Source organism: Gambusia affinis, linkage group LG20, assembly GCF_019740435.1.
Source record: "Gambusia affinis linkage group LG20, SWU_Gaff_1.0, whole genome shotgun sequence".
Classification (NCBI taxonomy): Eukaryota; Metazoa; Chordata; class Actinopteri; order Cyprinodontiformes; family Poeciliidae; genus Gambusia; species Gambusia affinis.
Genome location: NC_057887.1, coordinates 15,612,398 through 15,633,688, shown reverse-complemented (window position 1 = coordinate 15,633,688; position 21,291 = coordinate 15,612,398). Strand labels below are relative to the sequence as shown.

At 37.2% G+C, this 21,291-nt stretch overlaps 1 protein-coding gene across 9 annotated transcripts; it reads left to right on the top strand.

The window, feature by feature from the left end:
• The first annotated feature begins 47 nt into the window (after positions 1 to 47).
• eef2k (eukaryotic elongation factor 2 kinase) lies at positions 48 to 19,414 on the top strand. Of its 9 annotated transcripts, none has more exons than XM_044102029.1 (20): positions 53 to 366; positions 1,197 to 1,456; positions 1,989 to 2,042; positions 4,123 to 4,223; positions 6,904 to 6,964; positions 7,731 to 7,768; positions 9,425 to 9,596; positions 10,526 to 10,675; positions 11,242 to 11,374; positions 11,450 to 11,577; positions 12,128 to 12,344; positions 12,440 to 12,501; positions 13,472 to 13,549; positions 14,398 to 14,451; positions 14,624 to 14,689; positions 15,657 to 15,788; positions 16,360 to 16,548; positions 16,641 to 16,765; positions 17,578 to 17,756; positions 18,913 to 19,414. In XM_044102029.1, exons 2-20 carry the CDS (start codon positions 1,205 to 1,207, stop codon positions 19,020 to 19,022), a joined length of 2,301 nt encoding a protein of 766 aa, XP_043957964.1. In that variant the 5' UTR covers positions 53 to 366; positions 1,197 to 1,204; the 3' UTR covers positions 19,023 to 19,414. The 9 variants fall into 9 exon arrangements, with proteins under 9 accessions (XP_043957966.1, XP_043957964.1, XP_043957961.1 ...); XM_044102026.1 differs by having other exon boundaries at positions 12,125 to 12,344; XM_044102028.1 differs by having other exon boundaries at positions 73 to 361; positions 1,200 to 1,456; positions 12,125 to 12,344.
• The last annotated feature ends 1,877 nt before the right edge of the window (positions 19,415 to 21,291 follow it).

The following is a 21,291-nucleotide window of genomic DNA, read 5'->3' as shown; positions in this document are numbered from 1 at the left end:
TGACAGAGCCCATATTTCCGACAGCACGCGAACGCGGCAGGGACGCAGGGGGCGTGGCCACTGAAAAAGAACATTATGGTGTGGTGATACGTGCGGAGGAACACCATCGTGGTGGAGGGTTTGTCATCATTCAACGACGGTACAAGTATAGCTGCTCGCTGCCAGACACGTCCTCGGACCTTCAGGTTTCAACGGAGAACTTGTAAACACTCGCTTTGTTATGGGAGGAGATTATAAATCGCTGCTCATGAGATCTTCTGTATCTATTTGCTAACGGAAACCTTTGAGGAAGGAAGAATACGAAGGCGGGTTGATCTGTGACTATAATAATCCTACCGAAGAAGTCTATGTGCTCCCAGTTGTAAGGTTTGTTATTTTATTCGTGGATTTGACAGCATGGAGCAAATTAGCATGGCAATTCAGTTTAATGCTAACAGTAATAACTACTGGAATGTGTGACATTAGACAACAGGCAGATTATTTTGGGGTTTGCATTGTTAACCGTTGATTTGATAACAATCTGATTGTTCAGGAATGTAAAGACCGTTCATAAGAAATGTGAATGCATGCTCCTTGTCTCATTGAAGATAACTATTTGTAATATGCTGCCACCTCTGTAATGACCACCACACTTAAGCATAACATGCAGTTTCTGCATCCACCGTCCAGAGATGTTTTGCTCTTATAATAAGATGGCTGCCTGTTGGAGATGCATCAATCAATCTGACAGAAACCGATTTTTCTCCTAGATTGGTTCTGATTGGGAAATTCTGATTAAATTCTGAATAATCTCTGTTCCCTATTCATTAGAATCACCAAAACTAAGATTTCCCACTAAAATGGGTCTTTAAATACATTTTTACTGCATTAAAGTAAAATCAGATTCAAAACGTGCAGCACATTTTTCTTTTTTATTTGTTATGGTCCTTTAAAGCAGATCAAATCACAATGAAAAATACACAAAATTCTGAACTATGCTAATTTATTGTCATTAATTTGTGCAGCATCACAATGATAAACGACTCCTTAGAACACATACTTGTTAGGATTTTATGCTTTAAGTGCAGAGCAGATAATGGAGAGACTTTTCCTTCCCCCCCATGCGTGCACCTGATGTGATGAATTTCAGTGCAGCATCTCTACTCCCTGGATGTTAAACACACATACACTCTCAACCTCTTCTGGCCTATCTGCAGCAGGCATCATGGATGACGACCTGATGTTCAGCATGGAGGAGGAGGGCAGCGCCCAGAGACCCTCCGCTCAGAGAAACGGCATCAAACACCGGGCGCACTCGCTCAGCGACGCCAACGCCAGCGACGACGATGAAGACGAGGAAAACTTCATCTCGCCTATTCTGTGCGACTCTGCTAAAGAAGTCTGCAACTACCTGAAAGATCTGGTTTACACACAGCAGCTTTCAAACTCACTTCCAAAGAGCAACTTTCTATACAGGGTGAGCAGCTCAGAATGATAAAATATTGAAATTAGCGAGACGATTGCTTTGCTTAGCATGAAGTACAGTTTATAAGAGCCCAGTTCTGCAATCTTTGAATATTGGCCTTAAAAGGACAGATGATCCGTGCATGCCTGCACACACACACCCACCCAATACGTGTGGTATTTGTAGTGTGTGTTCTCTGTATGTCATTACTGCAGGGGAGGCGGGCCACTCATCTTTAAATGTATTTTTTTTGAGAACAGGAAGTACCAGAGGGTTGGTTTCAGCTCGTAGTAGTATGTAAACATGCCTCTTGCTGCTCGGCCCTCCAGAACAGCAACAAGGCTGCACATAAAGAGTTTATTCACTGCTGCTTATCAGGGAGAACGCCCCACCAGTCAGCTGTCGTTAGAAGGACTAAATGGATTTTTGTTTGATTTTATATCTTTTTACTGCTTAATGATGTTTGTAATAATGTTGATTTTTAAATTTTTTTGTAATGGATAATTAATGGAATCTATCCGATTTCTTTGCCTTCTCTAAATAGCATGAAAACGAGGCAGAGCATCGATCGTATACTGTAATCTCTGAGAGCGCACGGGTATGTTTCGGAGTTTCAAGTTACACTCTCCTCTCCCTCTGCCAGAGAACATCCACGCCTCCTTTCTTCCCTCGCTGCTCTGTAGTTCCCAGTCCTTCTTCCTGCTTTTTTGTTTTCCTGGTGGTTTCCACCTTTTTCTAATTTACTCATCGTCACGCTGACTGATGCTTGCTTCATTACAAATCCCGCTTCACATCTTCCTTTTCTTTCAGGATCCATAAGTTTCCACACTGTATTTTTCTTTATTAATCGTCTATTTCTGTTGCAAATGCATAATGTGTAGAGTAAACAACAAGAAATTATTTTGCAGTGCATCAAAAAGTACTCACACCAGCTGAACTTTTTCATATTTCGCCACGTTACAACTTCAGTATTTTACTGAGATTTTACGTGCTAAGGCAACACAGAGTAGTGTGTATATTGTGAAGTAAAACAAAGTTTTCTGAAAAGAGTTGCATGCATTTGTATGAAATTCCCCAACCTGGTCAGAATCATTTTTCTACCTGGTTTGCACCTCTTGAAAAACTTTGGATTTTACTGAATGGATCAAGTTCAGATTGGATGGAGAGGGTTTTTAATTCCTCACAGAGATTTGTTCTGCACTTTGACTAGACCGTTCTGAAACATCAATATATTTTGATCTGAACCCCTACATTTTAGGCAATCTCAAGTATTTTGCAACAAGTTTCCAAATATTTGGCTCAAATGATTCAAAAGCATCCCACAGCATGATGCTGCCACCACCACGTGTCACTAACAGTGTCAATAAGCTCAAGCTTCTCTGCAATTCCAGTTTTTTCAACCAAACTTAATACTAAGTTAAGTAATATTAAGTTTACTTAATATTAATATTATTAATATGCATAATAACATTATGCATGCAAACTATTTAAAAATGTGTCAGGTTCTCCCACTATGGCCCTGGATCTCTGCAGACACTTCAGTAATGGTGAAGGCTGCTGTTTTAATTAATGCCCTCCTTGTTTGATTTGATCTGTTTAGGCTGTGAATTTGTAGGTGTCATACTCTTATATAAATACGTGCCATATATTTCCTGCAAAAAAAAATAAAAAAATGGATGTGAACAATATGAATTCTTTCCACTTTGAACATATTCATTGCTATGTGTTTGTCTATTAGTTTGTGGTCGCATTGTGACAAATGTGCTAAAACTCCAGATGTTTGGATGCTTCTGCACGTCACCTTTACATAACAACTCAGGGTGTCATCCTCAAGCGTCACTAATGTTTGCTACACTGTTTTTAACCCGGCTTCTGGCGTGTTCTTGGTAAGATGATGATCCTGTGGTTGAGCACATGACCCAAACATATTTCTCGTAGTGTAAATCTGTCACTCTGAATCCGAACACGTCTGCTGATCAGCGAGGAGAGGAACACGAGGGAGACGTGCAGAAGCAGTTCGAAGTGTCCCTGCTTAGCAACAGATTCAAATGTTATTAAGAGTTATTTAACACTTTGTGGTTCTGACTTTAATTTGTGGACAGTGGATTTACTTTATTATAATGCTTGCACACTCTACCACCCCAAGCATTTATTTGCACCCCTATAAAGAGCTAAAAAGCCCCATAATCTCAAGCTCAAAACTTAAATTAAATCTTTTCCTTACTGTTCAAAATGGAAAACATATGAAAACCTCTGATCCAAGTTAAATAATTTTACAAAAATATCTACCTGCTAAACTTACCTATTTCTTCTACTGTGTCAGAAAGGGCTCGATGAAGACTTTTGTTAATTTTATTGCCACTCGGAACAAACTAAATCTCCAAAGATTGCTAATAGAAAACTTTAATATCTCGGGGTCATCAGTTCCTCATAATAACTGTTTATTTTAATGTTGTGCACATCTTTACACTGAGATGTGGCTGTATTCCTGGGGAAAGAAGTGGTAAAGTTCAGAAAAGGCGAAAAATATGCCAAGAATTACCTTCATTGTGCAAATTGAGCAGCTTTGTGAGGAATTAATCTCTTTGTTTTCAATGTGCTGTTGAGCCTGTATGAAAAACAGGGATTTTGTCTTTCTGGATTTACATTTCAGAAACTAAATTGTTTGTCTGCTGCAGGCGGCATGGATGAACGCCATAGAGAAGGCCCGAGCCATGCCCGACCCCTGGGCACAGTTCCACCTGGAGGACATCGAAACTGAACCCTGCATTCGTTACAGGTAGGAACGACTCACCATTTATTCACTTCTTTGCAGAAGAACCGTTGTGCACAGCTTGAACATGAATCCAGTGCCACGCAAAAGTATTAATAGCCCCCTAACAACGTTTTGTCACTACAAAGTATTTTATTGGGAGTTTATGTGAAAGACTGAAATGGAGTGTGTTACAGTTATGGAGTGTGAAAGAGGTACATTATATTAGGAAAAGTCTGAAATGTGTGGCATGCATTACTACACTGGGTATAGATGGTGGGTAGATGGATAATTGTGTAAAGTAAAAAAATGGAATAAGTTGCACTACTTATCTGAAACTAAATTTGTACTTTTTAGCCGACATGCAAATTCCTATGAGGCAAAACCAATCCTATATACATTACAGCCACTGTGGAACATGGCGGTGGCAGTATTGTGCTGTGGGGATGCTTGAACTGTTATTATTTTTGGCAAAACAAAAACTAGATCAACAATTTAAATCTCTGGATGTGCAAAGCTGGTCAAGGGCAAACACGGAGCCTTGATCGCAACAAATCGAATTGACTCGATGGGGCAGATTACAAATGTATGCCACACTTTTCAGATTTTTACAGTTTCTTTACTTTTCCTAATCTATCAGAAGCTTTTAATGTGCAAAACAATATTCAGTTAAAGGCATAAAATTTGTTATTTTCCTGCAGCTCTCTGGGGTTTAGCTCACTTGTAACATTGTGTTTAACATGAAAACATGACCTTTGAACTTGTCTCAACATGTAAATACAAAGCTGACACATTTTATGTCCTAGAAAAGTTGATGTAATGACTTCGCCGTCATTCAGTAGCTCGTTTACAAACTCCAGTGCGGTCGACGTTGGCAGGTTGGCCTGCGACTGGCAGCCGGCTGCGTTTCACATCCCAGGATCAAATATCAGCATTTTGGCCTCCGCTGTTGACAACATAAAATAACACCCTTCTGTTCCTCAAGTTGTTTCTTAAAATGATTATCTTACAATTTGGGTGGGATACCAAGTGTGCACGCAGATATTAAAGGCCAGCTTGGCAGCTATTAGTTCCCTAATCAAGGGTGGAGAGAACGCACAAAGGATGTGGGTGTATGCAAAGAGCATTTTGAAATGAGTTCCTGTGGGTGGAGGGATTGTCTGAGCCTGGGATTTGCCCTGCTGTGTTATTTCTGTCTGCTAAATTTACCCGCCGTAACCTCATCCCCTCTCTGCACCCTGCAACCCGACTGCAGTGGTACTCTGTGATCCCCAGCCTGAAATGTCAACTTGAAGATTATATATTTGTGAAGTTATTTTCCTCTTTGTACTTTCTAATATCTGTTTATCCTGCAGGGTTCATTAACCCGCTACACTTTCTGCCAATTCAGGCAAACATACAGACTTCAAAGGTGTTTCCTATCAGCGGATTGGCTAATTTTCCTCCCTTTGCTCCCAGCTAAACATCCTCATTCAAAATGAAAGCGGTCAGGATGACTTCTCCTTGGAGGAAAATAAAATAACTCCCCAAACCTTCCTGTTTTGTCCTTTTTGTCATTTTACCCACTTAGTAGAGCAGATGAATCATGTGGCTCCCTGATAAGAATAGATTATAAGCTGTGGACAAAGTCCTGCACTTAGCAAACATAAATGAACTACAGCTCCTTTAGTACAAGGAGGGAAGCAGTAATCTGAGAAAGGAAAGTGGGTCAGTGGTGTGACAGGCGTGAAGGGTGATATTAAGCAACAGGTGGGTAAATAAAACATATATATTTTGTCTCACTGTAGAGCCGGGTTGTCGGGTTTAATCACTCAGCCGAGTTACTTGCTTTGAACTGCAATAGGAGAAAGAAAAGCATCAAATACTTTCTTTTAAGAAACAAGTGTTTCAGTATGTTTGCTAACTTGCAGATTGGAGTTTGACTGCTACAGAATTTCCCTTTAAGTTAGTGTTGAAACATTGAAATTAGAAATAGTAAAACTCTGCATTGCAAAACCACAGAAGAAGTCATGTGGCGCAGAAGCAATCGTAGCCTGAGTGCTTTGCAGTGCATGTAAATGGTGTGGCACGGTTTTTTGGTCGTAAAATCATCATCTTTCTGCAAAGTTAATTTCTGTCTCTTTGATTCCAGACTCTTTCTTTTTTTTGAGAAACTAACTTTCTTTTGAGAAACTATTATATATATATATATATATATATATATATATATATATATATATATGTATATATATATATATATATATATATATATATATATATGTTTATGGGTTGTATTTAGTCGACTCAGGTGTGTCCTACACATAAAACATAAAACATAACTGAGTATCAAAATCCATTTAGGCCCAAATGTAATGTTCCAAACTTAATTACAAGTTTGTTTGTTTTTAAATGCAAATAATCCTGTAGTAAAAAAAGTCAGCTTGTTGGTCTTTGTGCCTTCTGCATTTTTGTCAAGTTAATTTGTAACTTTAAAACCAGTGTTTGCTAAACTTCCATAAAAGCTAATGACAGATCTTTTTTTTTTTTTTTACTTCCTCTCACCTATGCAAAGCATATTTGCAACCTGTTTGTCCACATTCAGATCAACATTTTGTGACTTTCAACGAGGCTTTAATACTCTGTGTGTAGTTAGAACTATTAAAATGAGTGGATATATTTGGAAAGATATGCTTTCTTTTTTTAAAATGCTGTGTTTTCTTCTTCACAGGTACAGCGCGATCACAGGAGAATGGGCTCAAGACCAGATCCACGTCAAGATGGGGGCACAGGTATTCCTTCTCACCAAGCATTTTGCACCAGCTTTGAAAAATATCCGGGTTTTCTACGTTTAAAGTTGAAATTCAATTAAATGTTTAAGAAATCATTTTGTTTTGAAAAACATTTACATTTGGGACTTTTGTGGGTAGGAACAGTATTAACAAACTAGTCCTACGTATATGCCCTAATGTTAATTATCATTATCTGGTTTGATTCAGGTTAAAAAATTATTATATTATTGAAAAGTAAGTTCATTTCAGTAACTTAATTCACAAAGTGGAACATGTTTTATTGGTACTTACACACATACTGGCCTTTACTTCAGTCAACTATGATGATTTTCTGTTTATAGCTGTTAGGAAAATATTTAAGATTAAAATATTACATCAGATCAATAAAACATTTTAACACAGAAATGTAATCTTAATAAAAAAATAATGTTTGATACCTGCTTAAAGGTCATTTCTAAAAGGTACTTTGAATCTGACAAATGGGTCTCATCAAATGCATACTAATTTATTGATTATGACTGTCTGCATTGCATATTTTTTAATTATTTTTCATTTAAAAAGTCTTATGTAGAGTAAAATTTACAATTTAATTTAATTAAGTCTTACTAAACACAAAAAGTGTGATAAATTCTTAAGTATTTACCTTTACAACCTTTTCCTGTCTGTCTTCTTTGGTTGTTGAATGGGACTTTGTTTTCCCACCCAAAAATAAAAAATAAAAATAGCTAATTGTAGATTAATTTCTCCTCTGTCTGGTTTCTCACAGCCCTTTGGGAAAGGAGCCATGAGGGAGTGTTTCAGAGCGTAAGTTAAAATACTCCTCCACATTATGTTTCCTTTTCCTCCTGTAGGGACATCGAGTCAATATAAACACAACATAGATGGATCGCTGACCCATATTCCCTGCACTTCCTGCTCCAACTCGTGGGGACTGCTGTTGATGGCGCCGTATTTTTAGACTACAACTCTAAAGATAGGACTTTGCGTTTAGTTCTGGCTATAATCCCATGAAATTGATTCCCCAAATGTTTATTGTTTGAGTAAATTAAAAGCCGTGTCATGTTTATTTTTTGATTAAAGATATTAAACTAGAAATGCAAGAAGTTATGAAAGGCCTCCTTAGAACATCTGGCAAACTACTCCTGATTATTAGCTTCTTGCTTTTAGTGCCCTTTAGTGTGCAACATTCACTGATCTTCATAAATGTCTTTTAATTTACCTCCAAAATAAATATATACAATTTAAAACTGACAGTGCTCTTCATGGGAGGACATTGATTATAGTTTATCATGACTGAAAAGGCAGAATTGACCCATAATTTTAGGAATTAGTGAAAAAAACCTAATCAACATTTTTCCATGTTTATTAGGATTAACATACAGTAACATATTCAATCAAGATCACAGCTTCATTTGATATTTAACAGTTGCCACAGACATTGTATGTTGCTTAATTTAACTAATACAAAGAGATTTATGGATACAAAAATTATTTAAAATTATCAATTTTAAGGCTTATATTTTAAGCATCTAAGCTCATTAGCTCAAACAGATGCTTTTATGAAGCTTTTTTAGAGCAAAGATCTAATTTATAAATTTGTTGTAAAGCTACTTTGTTAATTTGTGACAATGTTTTAGATGTTATCTTAGTGGATTTACTTATTATCCAAATTCCTCAGTGATGTTTTAGTTAAACATCGTAGTGTCCCCTACTGGGGGATTTTTCCCAAGTCACCTCAGCATTATGTTTTATTGATCATGAGTCTCATTTAAATACATCTTACTACTTCTGCCCAAATAAGTTTTTGCTAGCTAACACAAAACATTTCTTTATCATTTCTGAGATTATAAAAATTGTCCAACTTAATCATCGCTTAAAGTATTGTAATGTTTTGACATTACAATGGGGAAATTTTATTGGAAAGTTTTGCATATATCCTATTAAAACAGAATAACTGGGTGTGGTCAAGTGGGTGTGGCTTATCTTATCTTTATCAGAACAATTAAAGGATTCTATACCTAGAAACTTTTTTACAATGTGGTTTATCATTTCCTTTCTTGGGCCCCTAATTAATAAAAAACAAGTTTTTTTCTTTGTATTATTCCTCAGTAATGTGGAAAATCAGAACAGGCAAATCTTAGGCTCGCATGAAATATCTGAAATCTTAAATCCTCTCCAAAAAATTGTTTAAGCTAAACTCCCTGTGGCCCTAAAAGGCCAGACATGTTGGTTCCTAACAGACAAAGCTGCCATATGCTGCGTGTTTTTCTTGTAGCATACTGTAAACATATGGGTGAACTGACCACATCTGTGATCACTTTCAGCTAATTTGTGATTAAAAAGCTGGATTCTTTTGTTGAAGACCTAAAATCTTCAGGAAAGTCTCTTTATTTTTATGGAAATTAATAAAAAAATTTATACTCAAGACAAATATGCATTTCTGTTTTGTTTCCCCTCCAGCAAGAAGTTGTCCAACTTCTCACACAGCAGCAATTGGAAGTCGGCGTCCAACTATGTTGCCAAGCGCTACATGGAGACCGTGGACAGAGAGGTTTACTTTGAGGACGTCCGGCTGCAGATGGAGGCCAAACTGTGGGGAGAGGAGTACAACCGCCACAGACCTCCCAAACAGGTAGAAAAACATTTAATGTCCACCTTTACGCAGGGAGAAGATAACAATCTATGCCTTGTAAATTATTTCTAATTTATTTAGAAATAATTTAATTTAATTTGTTCGTGCATTCTTAAAAAGTCTATTTAAATTGAAGGCCCTGCAATGTCCTAAATTCATTTTTAAAAAGTGAGTTGGCCTTTAATATGTTATTCCCAGGTCATAAATGTTGTAGTTTGACGCGCAAAAGTATAAATCGCACTCAGACATCTTCATTGCATTCTGTGACTTGAGACGGTTGAGACATTTGGTCACACTGGACTCGGTTATAAACTAGTTACAAGAAGTAAACATGATATGGGGAAAAAAATGTCAACATTGTGGAGAATTGGAAAAAAATTGCTCATGTGATTTTAGTATGTTGGATATATGAGAAAGACAAAAACTTATTTTTTAATTTCATTTTTTTTTTCGAAAAATAAAGGAACATTAAATTTAAACAAATATACTAAAGGGAGATTAAGAAAAAAAATGTTCAAAATTTTTCTGAAAAATGATGATGTAGTTTTGTTAATCGGTTCATATTTTCGATTAACAAAATATGATCGATAATATGCGTGTTTAAAATAAAATAGACATTTTGAGTCGCATTCTGTACCAGTAGATGGCGGTAATCCATACGTAACGTTTCTTTACACCGCCAATAAAAATCAAGAAGAAGAAGGGACCAGTTGCCGTTGCCCCTGACTAGTGGCTAATAATATACCTTTGCTAGCTAGCTTTTTTTTTGCGTCTATCATGGACAAGTACAAAAATGTATCGCTGGTCAGCTGGACGAAGTTCGTACATTTCTGTGAATATATAAAAGTTTTACGTTTGAGTTGGGGAAACCCGCAGGAACCCTGATTTATTATGAAATATTTCAGAGGGAAATATATTGCAATCTTCAGGTGGACATCATGCAGATGTGCGTGGTGGAGATGACGAACAGACCGGGAAAACCGCTCTTCCACCTGGAGCATTACATCGAAGGGAAGTACATCAAGTACAACTCCAACTCGGGCTTCGTGAGGGACGACAACATCCGACTGACTCCACAGGTGAGAAATGCTACATCTTGCTTAGAAGACGCTCCGGCGTGATAGTCAATTAAGTTTAATTTCATGACACATTTCAGCAACACAGCATTTTAAGGTGCTTTGTATCACGAAAGCACAAAAAATCCCATCATAAACATCATATAGTGAGCAGATGTGAAAACCCAGAGGCGGTTCTAGCCGGTTTGGCGCCCTGGACAAAACCCCACTGGCGTATTTTGGTGCTAAGTCATTGGGTGATTTATAAGCTAACAGAAGTATTTTAAAGTCTATTCTCTGAAATACAGTGAGTTATAGGAAGAACTTCAAAACTGGGTTGATGTGCTCTGTTTTCCTGGTTTTATTGAGATGTAAATCTGGATCAGTTGCAAATGTCTTTTTAATCTGTGAAGACACAATTGCAATAATCAAGGTGACTAAATATCAAAGTATGTATGAGTTTCTCTAGATCTAGCTGAACCATTAGTCCTTCAATACTGAACATGTTCTTCAGGTGGTAGAAGGCTGACTTTGTAACTGTCTTTATGTGAGTTTGATGTCCGCTATAATCTCGCTCTTTCGTCCATCAGGCCTTCAGTCACTTCACCTTCGAGCGCTCAGGCCACCAGCTGATCGTGGTCGACATCCAGGGAGTCGGCGATCTCTACACCGACCCTCAGATCCACACAGAGAAGGGGACGGATTTCGGAGATGGAAATCTCGGTATGTTTCTTCTCTTTTTTAGATTTAGCTAGTTCCTACTGGCAACAGGAATTCCTCAGTCTGATAACATTCCAGGTGTGCGGGGCATGGCTCTGTTCTTCCATTCCCACCTGTGCAACAAGATCTGCAAGAGTATGGGCCTGACGCCTTTTGATCTTTCTGAGCCAGAGGCGTCCCAGCTGGACTGCACCAACAAACTTCTGGTAATTTTACCATCTTTGTGCTCTCTGAGAGATTCCTGAGAGCAGCAGCTGGTAAGATCAATCACAGTTTACTAAATTAATCCCACAAAAGTCTGGAAACAGAACCAGAGTACAGAAAATGTTTAATATTTAATTAAATATATATATATTTTAACAAGTTAAAAATCTTACACAGTTAATTGGATCTCTTTTTTTCCACATACAAAAGTCCCGAGCTGGAACCTTTGTGTTGTGTTTCTGGTACGCCTGTAAATCTGACGCACAAGTGACATCTGCAGACAAAGTTGTGGATGACAAAGCCACTTCTCTTTTTAACCCTCTTTAATTAGGGTTAATTTTTGCTTCAAAAACATTTATATGGGATGCTGGAAAAGACTACTGGTGTTTATATCTCTGCAGCTATTCAAACTTAAAATAGACTGGACTTTAACTAGATTTCCTGTTGTCTACTGCTGCCATGTTAGGACTCCAATGCCACATTCTTTTCTCACTAATCTGAGTTCTTTAAGTTCTTTTGCCTCTAAGTTTTTTCCTCGCTTTTTCCCAGAAGTCGGCCAAGACGGTCCTGAGGGGCTGCGAGGAGGTCTGCGGCTCGCCTCGCGTCCGCACCTTTTCCGCAAGCCGCGTCCCTCCGCTGCTGTCCCGCCTGTCCGAGCCCTCATCTGCGGACGAGAGCGCGAGCGACGTGGACTCCATCCCCTGCTCGCCTCTCACCCTCCCCTTCTCTTCCATAGTGGCACCTGGATCCATGGGCAAATCCTCTTCAGGTACATTCGTAAGCCTTTTTTTCCCAGATAAAAGCATCCATTAACTAAGTGGAGTCCAGTTGTGACTGGTTTTAATTTTTTACTGCGTTTTCCAGGCTTGTCTCTTTCTGGAATGTACGAACACGACAGACTGAACAACAACACAGCTGATCACAAGGTGAGCAACGACTGAGTGAACTGAACTGGAAACAGAAACGTGAGCTGCAAATGAACAACACAAACATTATAATTATTCAAACGCTCATTTACAATTAAATATTTTAGTATCAAAATACATTACTCTAAAGGAGTTGTTGCCCTCTACAATTAGCTCAGCATTTAATAATTAGATTTAGTTATTTAATATTTTCTTTACTTATTTATTCATAATAATGTAAGTTGTCACTGTGTCCCTAACAAATGATGAAACTGCAGTTTCATCACTTTTTTTCTGTAGCAAGTTAGCGCCACCTACTGACTCTAATGCGTAAGGCTGGCAGATAAAATAAACTATAAATAAATACTTAATTTTTGCAATTTTTGCATGTAACACATTATTTAAGTATTATTGGAATACTTAAAAATTATTTTATTTATTAAATGTAAGAATTTATAATTTTATTTAACTATCCTATTATATTGTGTCTATTTTCTCATGACTCTGGAGGCTAAACGGATTGAAAACGCGCCTGCTGAGGCTGTTCAATGTTCCCTGTTTGTCTCTGCCTGAATCCCTTCTCCCACACACAGAGGATTATGGGTATTCAGCTCTCATTGCAACACTGCAGACATTTGCATGTGTGCAGGCCAGCAAACAGACAGCAGTTAGGCCTCCTGGATGAGGAGGCTTTGCGTGGGTCCAAAGCTGATTTGTGGAAAAGCTCATCACGCCGTCGCCATCGGCAACAATGCTTGTGTTGAGAAGCAGGGCTTGTGGCGCTGCTGCTTGTGAAAACAATGTCCTGAAACAACACTGGTCCGTTTACAACTCTAAAAAATATTGATTTCTTTTTCTTTCTTTTTTTTCTGAATTTTAAGTTTTATCAAAGATGAAAAATTCTAAGTCTCCTTTTGGTTCTTGATTTATCACTTTTCTTGCTTTTTTTTTTTTTCTTCACACAAGTCAACGTTTTGTTTCCTGTCTTCAGGACTCGGAGAGCAGCGGAGACAGCGGCTACCCGAGCGAGAGGAGGAGTGAAGGGGATCCTAATGATCATGTAGACGGGGTAAAAACTTTAACTTAACCTTCCTTTGATTTTACATCGATAAAATTAGATTTTTAAGTTCAAACGAAACTGACGGGAGAAATCCTTGAATTTTTAATAACACAGTTAGACATTTAACTTCCTGACACTTAAAATTGTAAAGTTTATTTTTCCTCTCGGCTCCACCAGATTACTATTAACTTTAGGACTGTCTGTAACTAATTAGTATTCTAGATATCAATTAATCTGTTGCTTATTATGATAATCTATTTATTGGATTAAAAAATTGGCCCATTCTGCAGATTTTCAATTTTGATTTTTATGCAATATTAGAAATGCTTTAAAATATGCAAATAGACAAATAATCCAGTTACTTTTTTAAAAAGAAAATAATTATTTTGTTTCCTAAAGTGAATCAACAGGATTCTTTTTGTAAAGACTTAATCATTTGTAGCAAAAGATGTATTGGCAGCTAAAAAAAATACTTCTTACATCAATATTGAAAGGCTTGTTTCTACTTGACTTAATATGAAGTTTAATTTAATCTGTTGTTTGTTTGTTTAATAAATGAATAGCAGAAGGTGCTCAATTAGTGTTTTTTTTGTTATTTTACTGAATTTGAATCAGGTGAAGCTTCATTATGCCACTTGAGGTTTTCTTAAATATAAAATGTTTATTTTTGTACAGTTTTGGCTTATTTACGGTTTTATTCCTTCAGTAATTTGTGTTCTTGAGTCTTTATACGCCAGTCAATGATTAATCAATTACCAAAGTAGTTGATGATAATTTCCAGTTAATAATTTCCGCTCTAATTAAGTTAGTTTTTATAATTTTTATAATTTATTTATAATTCGTGTATCATCATTCAGGTCCATCACCGCTACAGACCCGTTTCTGAATCGGATGACGACAGCATCAGACGGGTAAACAAACCAAGTTAAATGCATGTGAATGCTTTCCTCCCCTGGATCATTTTCATTCTCGTTATCCACTCCTAACTTCTTCACTCATCATCATGTTTTCACATTTTCCTCCCCTCCACTTTCCCGTAACATGGCTCCCAACTCCTCTCCGTTGTTTCCCTCCCGTGACTAGAGGAAGATGGTAGCTCCTTCGAGAGTCTCAGCGAATTTATACTCTCAAAGTCCCAGCAACGAAGGGGTGATTATCTGCATGTAGTTTTTTAAGGCAGCTGTTTCCTCTGAAGCGCGTTTTCTGTCCCCAGAAGCTTTACTTTTGCATATTTTTTGTTGATCAGAAAGGTGTGTGCAGCTGTTTCAATGTGCACAAATATTTGGAATCACAATACAGTGAACCCTCGCTGTAACGCGGTTCACTTTTCACGGCCTCGCTGCTTCACAGTGTGTTTTTGTGCAGTTTTTTTCCACAGCGCATTGTGTTCTGCATCCTGATTGGCTAAACAGTCTCCGCACTTCTTCTCTATATGCCGTAATGTGCCAATAACGTCACTGTCTTTAAATATACGTAATGCAGCTCGGCAAATTTTGGCAAATATTTTTGCCCAGAAGAAAAAAAGAGCGACAACAACTACTGATAACTTTGTTGTTCTCTCGAAAAAACACACCTGCACCGCAGGCTTCAGAGGAAAAAGACACTAGAGAGCAGAGTGAGGCCGCAGCGTCACAGACAGAGGAACGGTGAAATATGTGAGACACAATTTGTCTTATTGTACTTCATATTGATGATTAAAATTATTATTTTACTGTAGTTATTTGTAAGAAAGCGTTCTATTTGTTAAAAAAATGCTTGGTCCTGAAAGCAGGCTTTGTTCTTTGGTTTCAATGTAGAGTATTTAATTATGCTCTATAATAGTTGTAAAAAATAAAGGTAAATACGTCACGGATTTCACCTATCTCTGGTTCTTTTTGAAACGCAACCCCTGCGAAAAACGAGGGTTCACTGTAAAGTGATTTGCGGATACGAAACACCATCTACCTCCAGTTGACGCACTGACACTTCTCATGATGATCGCTTTCTGTGTGCTTCCCGTTTGTTCTGCAGCTCTCGGCTCAAAGCCTGCTGCTTATCATTTCCTGGACATAATTAGGTTTCTGCTTCTGTTTTTTTTTTCTTCTTCTTCTTATCTTGGTTGGACGTTTCTCCTCAGCTGACGGATGAGAAGTGGAGCTTCTTCCACTCGTCTCGGGCCCACGTCCACCGACCTTCCTGCGTGGCCACCGAGGTGGAGCGCCTGAACGCTCTGCTGCAGAAGAAGATCGGGCAGTCGATCCTGGGAAAGGTAAATCCAAGAACATCACATTTATTCAGATTCATATTAGCTCTGTTTTGGTAAGCTTACAACATTAATAAATCAATTAATCACATGATGAATTAAAAGAAACTCAATGGATGATAAATGTCTTCAGTCTGGTGATTTGTCTCAGCCAGCCCTTATTTTGAAGGACAGTTTTGTTTACAGAGTCTCCGTGATTCATTTTATTTGTTGTTTTTATTTATTTTTTATTTTGGATATTTATAATATCTTCCAGTTCCAGTGTCAAAATGTTCATTAAAATGTAGAGTTTATTGATCTTTGAGAATGTGTTCTTGTATTATTATTATTATTATTATAATTTCCTCATTTATTAAAATAACTTCTGGGACAATTTATCATCCAGCAAAATTAGTCATTGTGACAGGCCTACACATTACAACAAAAAAATAAAGGAAACAAAATACGTCATAAGATACGTCACAGAATCATTTTAGCACAACTGACAGAATGCATTTAACCCTTTTAATTTTTGTTTTGACATCTTCACAGATTTCCAAACCCGTGCTTTCTGTCATTGTTTGGTTCTGTTGCCCAGGTCCACCTGGCCATGGTGCGCTACCACGAAGCGGGCCGGTTCTGTGAGAAGGACGAGCAGTGGGACCAGGACTCGGCCATGTTCCACCTGGAGAGAGCCGCCCTGTGCGGAGAGCTGGAGGCCATCGTAGCCTTAGGAAAATGTTACCTGCAGCTGCCTCATCACATTCTCCCAGACATGGAGGTGGAGGTAAAAACACACACAGCTTCATTTTGCACTAGGAAGCTGACTGCAGTTGGTTTAGGTCTGTTCCCACTTTGACTTGCGTGTGTTGTTGACAGGATAATGCAGGAAACAGGATGAAGGGGTTTAAGTATCTGCTCCAGGCTGCTGAGGCAGGAGACAGATCTTCTATGATCGTAGTGGCCAGAGCCTTCGATTCGGGAGCCGGTCTGTCTGCTGACAGGTCAGTGAAGGGTCACTTAAACAGGACTCATACCAGCGCTTCACATCCTTAAGAATACTTGAATTTCCTTCAGTTGTTTAAGGTTTGAAAAGTGTTTTACTTCTGTATAAAGTCATTGAAAAAGCTTGATGCTCAAACTGCACTGCTGTGTGATCATTTTACATGTGATTAAAAGCCTAATAAAAAGACACAGACACTTTTTTTGCTGTTTGTAGTTAAACTTTTCTTGTTTTTAGGTTAATTATAATTACGGTACCCAAATTATTTCTGTTTGCTAAATGCCAGAAAACTTAGTGTGAAAGTTTTATTAGAGATTTTATTTGTAACATTCTTGTATGTTTGGTTTAATCATTTAATTAGTGCAGGAATGTCATTTACCTGAACACAATTTGATTGTTTCAATGTAGTGAATATTTGATTGTCTTATATTTTGTATGTTAAAGGTTCTTTAGATTAGTGTGTGTAGGGTGTGTGAGAGAAACATTTCAAAACATTAACTTTTGTTATATTTTAGCCTATCTTGTCTCTGCTGTAGCATAATATGTTGTTAACTGTGATAAATATCATAATAGTGAATTAAAACTATTAATTCACTAGTTTTAATTCACTATTAAAACTAGTGAATTCCAGCAAAGTTTTCAAACTTTTGCTGGAAAAGTTTGAAAACTTATCTTACAAATGCTTGAATTTTACTGAAGGAAATGTTCCAATAATGGTGTATTCCTCCCCCTAGTGGATTCATAGTGGAATTACATTATTTCTACCAGGCTTTCTCTCATTGGCTCCTCCGTTTCTGTGCTTCACGTCCACAGAAAGCGGGACTGGGCCGAAGCGATCCACTGGTACGACAGCGCCCTGAACATGATGGACTACGATGAGGGCGGGGAGTTCGATGGCACGCAGGACGAGCCGAGATACTCGCTGCTGGCCAGAAAGGCGGAGATGTTCCAAGATGGCGGCTTCAACCTTACTGCAGATCCACAGAAAGCAGGTTTGGTTCTGTCTCTGCCTTTTAGTGTTCAATAAAACTGTCATGAAATGTCTGACCCCTTTCAGATCATTTGTTTCATCATTTGTTTATTTATTTATTTTTTTTAACTAATGTTTGCGTCAGACAATGAGAATCTAAGAAAAGCCTATTCGAAGCAGCCAGTCCATATGTATACATGCAAGTGAACACAGTTTTTGGTATAATTTCACCAGTGAAGTAGGTTAAATATCTTACAAAGCAACACTTAATGGCCCAATGTCAAAAAAAATATAAATCCCAGACCTGTGATTACCATCTAATAATTTAGAAAATATTCAAAGCGTTCTGTGGTTTTGGTTCAACACAGTGAGAGCCACAAATGTAAGAAAAATTGTTTTTTTGTTTTTTTTTTATTGCATTTTCTCAATAATCTTTGAAAGTCTGCATCAAGTCAAACCAGTTATTTATGACGCAAGTAAAAAATGTAGAAAGCAGATTTAGGTAGCATTTTTACTATGCTGTAGTTTTACTTTTACCTGAGTCATTTTGTTAGGAAGTATTTCTACTCTTACTTGAGTAAGATTTCTGGATTCTCTACCTGCTGTGTGTAATTTTGCTAAATGCAGAACAAACTTGTTTTAACCAAAAATTCAACTGACATCTGCAGTTTTGGTTAAAGTTTCATAAGTTGTTTTATTTTTACTGAAAGAAATTGATTTGAAAAAATGTGTTTTATTTTTATTTTGGTCTTTAAAATGCCAGCATTTCCACACAGCTTTACATTTTTGTCTGTTTGATTATGTATTTTTTTTAAATATTAAATTATTGTTTCGACCACTCCTGAGTACTTGAGTAACCTTTTTAAATTTTTTGTTGTTTTTTTTTTTTTTTACCCTTGAGTAATTTAATTTTATGACAACTTTTTCTTTTACTTGAGTAATAATATGTTGAAGTAATGCTACATTTTTTGGATACTCTGCCACATTTGGTTGAAAGTGTTGCAGCCGACATTTTGTTTCCTAATTAAACAGATTTAACAGCCGTCATTAATCATACATTTTTACCTTATTTTCACAAACTACAAGCTCTGCAGCTCACAGAAAACACACAAAAGGACTTTAGAAGAATAAGGTGTGCCTGTTATTTTATGATGGACTAATATTTGCTCTCGTTTCAGGGGATTTGTTTACGGAAGCCGCGGAGGCTGCGATGGCGGCCATGAAAGGTCGCCTGGCCAACCAGTACTACATGAAAGCCGAAGAGGCCTGGGCGCTGGTGGAGGAGTAATGATGGAGACATTATTGATCCCCTTGAAGCCTGTGGGAGTGAACTTTTACACATTCAGCATTTTACCCTGAATGATTATCGTTTACATATTTTTATGACAGAATTTTTGCTGTTAGCGGTTTGCCTTTGAGTCTGCAGAGCCATTGACGATCAGATCTCTGTTTCTTTCTTTCCTTTTTCCTGAAGTTAATCATCCTGACTTCCTTTTCCCTTTAATTTCCTGCCCCTCATTACATTTTATTTAGGTGTAAATAAGAAAAATGCGGTCTGATAAATCAGAACAAAGAAAAATGTTTACTTATTTTCCCCTTCTAATGTTATTAAACTAATGTTGGAAGAATTTTTAAAGAAATGGAGTCTGAAAGTATAAAATAAAGTCGGCGTTTATTTTATTCATCTTTGATTGTTTTTTTTTTATTATTAGATTCTTATTGTCTTTAAATAAATATTAACATAGAAGAATATCAAACTTGACTTGAATAAAGTAAAGTTTTTGTAGCACATTTCAGGAACGAGGCAGTTCAAAATGCTTTATACTATAAAAACATAATATTGTAACCAATTATGAAGCAAGCAAAAAAAGTTACATTTTGTCAAATACCTTTATCAAAATTAAATGTGTTGACTTATTCCTAGGCAAAACAACATCCTTTGGCTTAGTTACAGTGCCTTTTACGCATTTATTGGTTGAAATAAATATAAACATGAAATTCAACAATGTATTGCATCAGAGTAATCTCACACTGAGAATAATCTCTATTATGAATTCATTTATTCTATAGTTAAAAATAAATAAAATAGTTCCAGCAATTGTTGGATGTAACACATAACACTTGCCAGTCTGCAACTAGGTCCAATGTTGTGAGGTGAATTTAAAAAAGTTTCAAATTTAAGGTGAATTAAAAAAATATATATATCACACAAATGAATCAACATGGTCAAATATCACACAGACTAAAACAGAACCGGCACAGGTAAATGTTTTTGTCTGTAACAGTAGTTTTACGTATTTGTGTAACTGAAGGAGGATTGCATAGACTTGCATAAATGTAACAATTTTTGTTGAAATAATCCTACATGTAGAGATGAGACTAAAAATCTGCAACTGATTTAGATAATTTTGAAACATGCAAGCTGTTCACTGAATATTTGAGCAAAAGTAAATTCTTTACAAGAATATAGAAAACTGCAAAAAATACCAGGACTGTAATCATCAAATTGAGCTTGTTAGGAGCAGTGATTCTTAAAGTGGGACAGAAATGAACTCCTACAGTTTCATTCATGGGGCGTGACAGAAGCAGATGCAGGAAATGTGTTGTGTTTAGTGATACTAAGACATTACTCTTTGCTGCCGTTCTCTTAACAGCGAGTTCTGAAGATTTTGCTCCATTTCACCCGCTCATTCTCTCACTACAGTCCAACAGTTAACTAGTCTTTGTTGTCCACAAGCATCATGGCGTACAGCCTGACCTTGCATGTGAACTTATCCATTTAAACTCACTGCAAACAAAAAGAGCGGATCTTAAACGCCCTTAAACTCCTCACCACTCCCTTCTCGCTGTTGTAAATGTCCTGCCTCACCTTCATTACTTCTTTGCCACACCTTACTCTCCTGCAGGGTTGGACTGAATTTGTGCCAGTGGCAGTAAGTATTGCAAACATTTTGCAGAGGGTGTCAAAAGGTGCCAGCCACATCGGTTTGTTACAGCGGCCTAGCACACAATTAGTATTTCTAGTCACACAATTAGCCTGTTTAGCTTAGAGTAGCTTAACTGTATATACAATACAACTGTTTAATTAACCCCTTTTCTTCTTTATGAAGAATTTATTGGTATGATTATGCTGTTTCCTCTTTTTATTAAACATTATATACACCAACTTGCCAATGGGGATGGAAATTAAACACTTGGCTATGAGCTCATGTACATGTATTTACATATAAATAAATTATTTTAATCATAAATTTGAAACAATCAACAACAGAAATATTAATGGCAATTGTAGAACAACTGAAGAAGCATTTCTGTCATCTACTGACATGAAGTGCGGATATAATGCTAATCTACAGTGTGTAGGGTATGATATGAACTAACTGATTGACAGCTCTGATGGGGGGGGTTGACCAGATAAGGTGGCCAATCAGATTTCAACAACGCCCCTGGTTATTATTGGTTATTATTTAATAAGCGGTGTAAGACCTGTAATAAAAGGTGGCTGCATTTGCTGAAGACAAAAACTATACATATACAACATAAACAGTATTGCTGTT

What these genes read in the sequence shown, in the direction of transcription:
- eef2k (XM_044102026.1), top strand. Translation starts at nt 1,205, where the DNA reads ATGGATGACGACCTGATGTTCAGCATGGAGGAGGAGGGCAGCGCCCAG. An exon ending in TTTCGGAGATGGAAATCTCG is followed by an intron (nt 11,375 to 11,449) that starts GTATGTTTCTTC and finishes ATAACATTCCAG; the next exon opens with GTGTGCGGGGCATGGCTCTG. An exon ending in GCCGGTCTGTCTGCTGACAG is followed by an intron (nt 16,766 to 17,577) that starts GTCAGTGAAGGG and finishes TCACGTCCACAG; the next exon opens with AAAGCGGGACTGGGCCGAAG.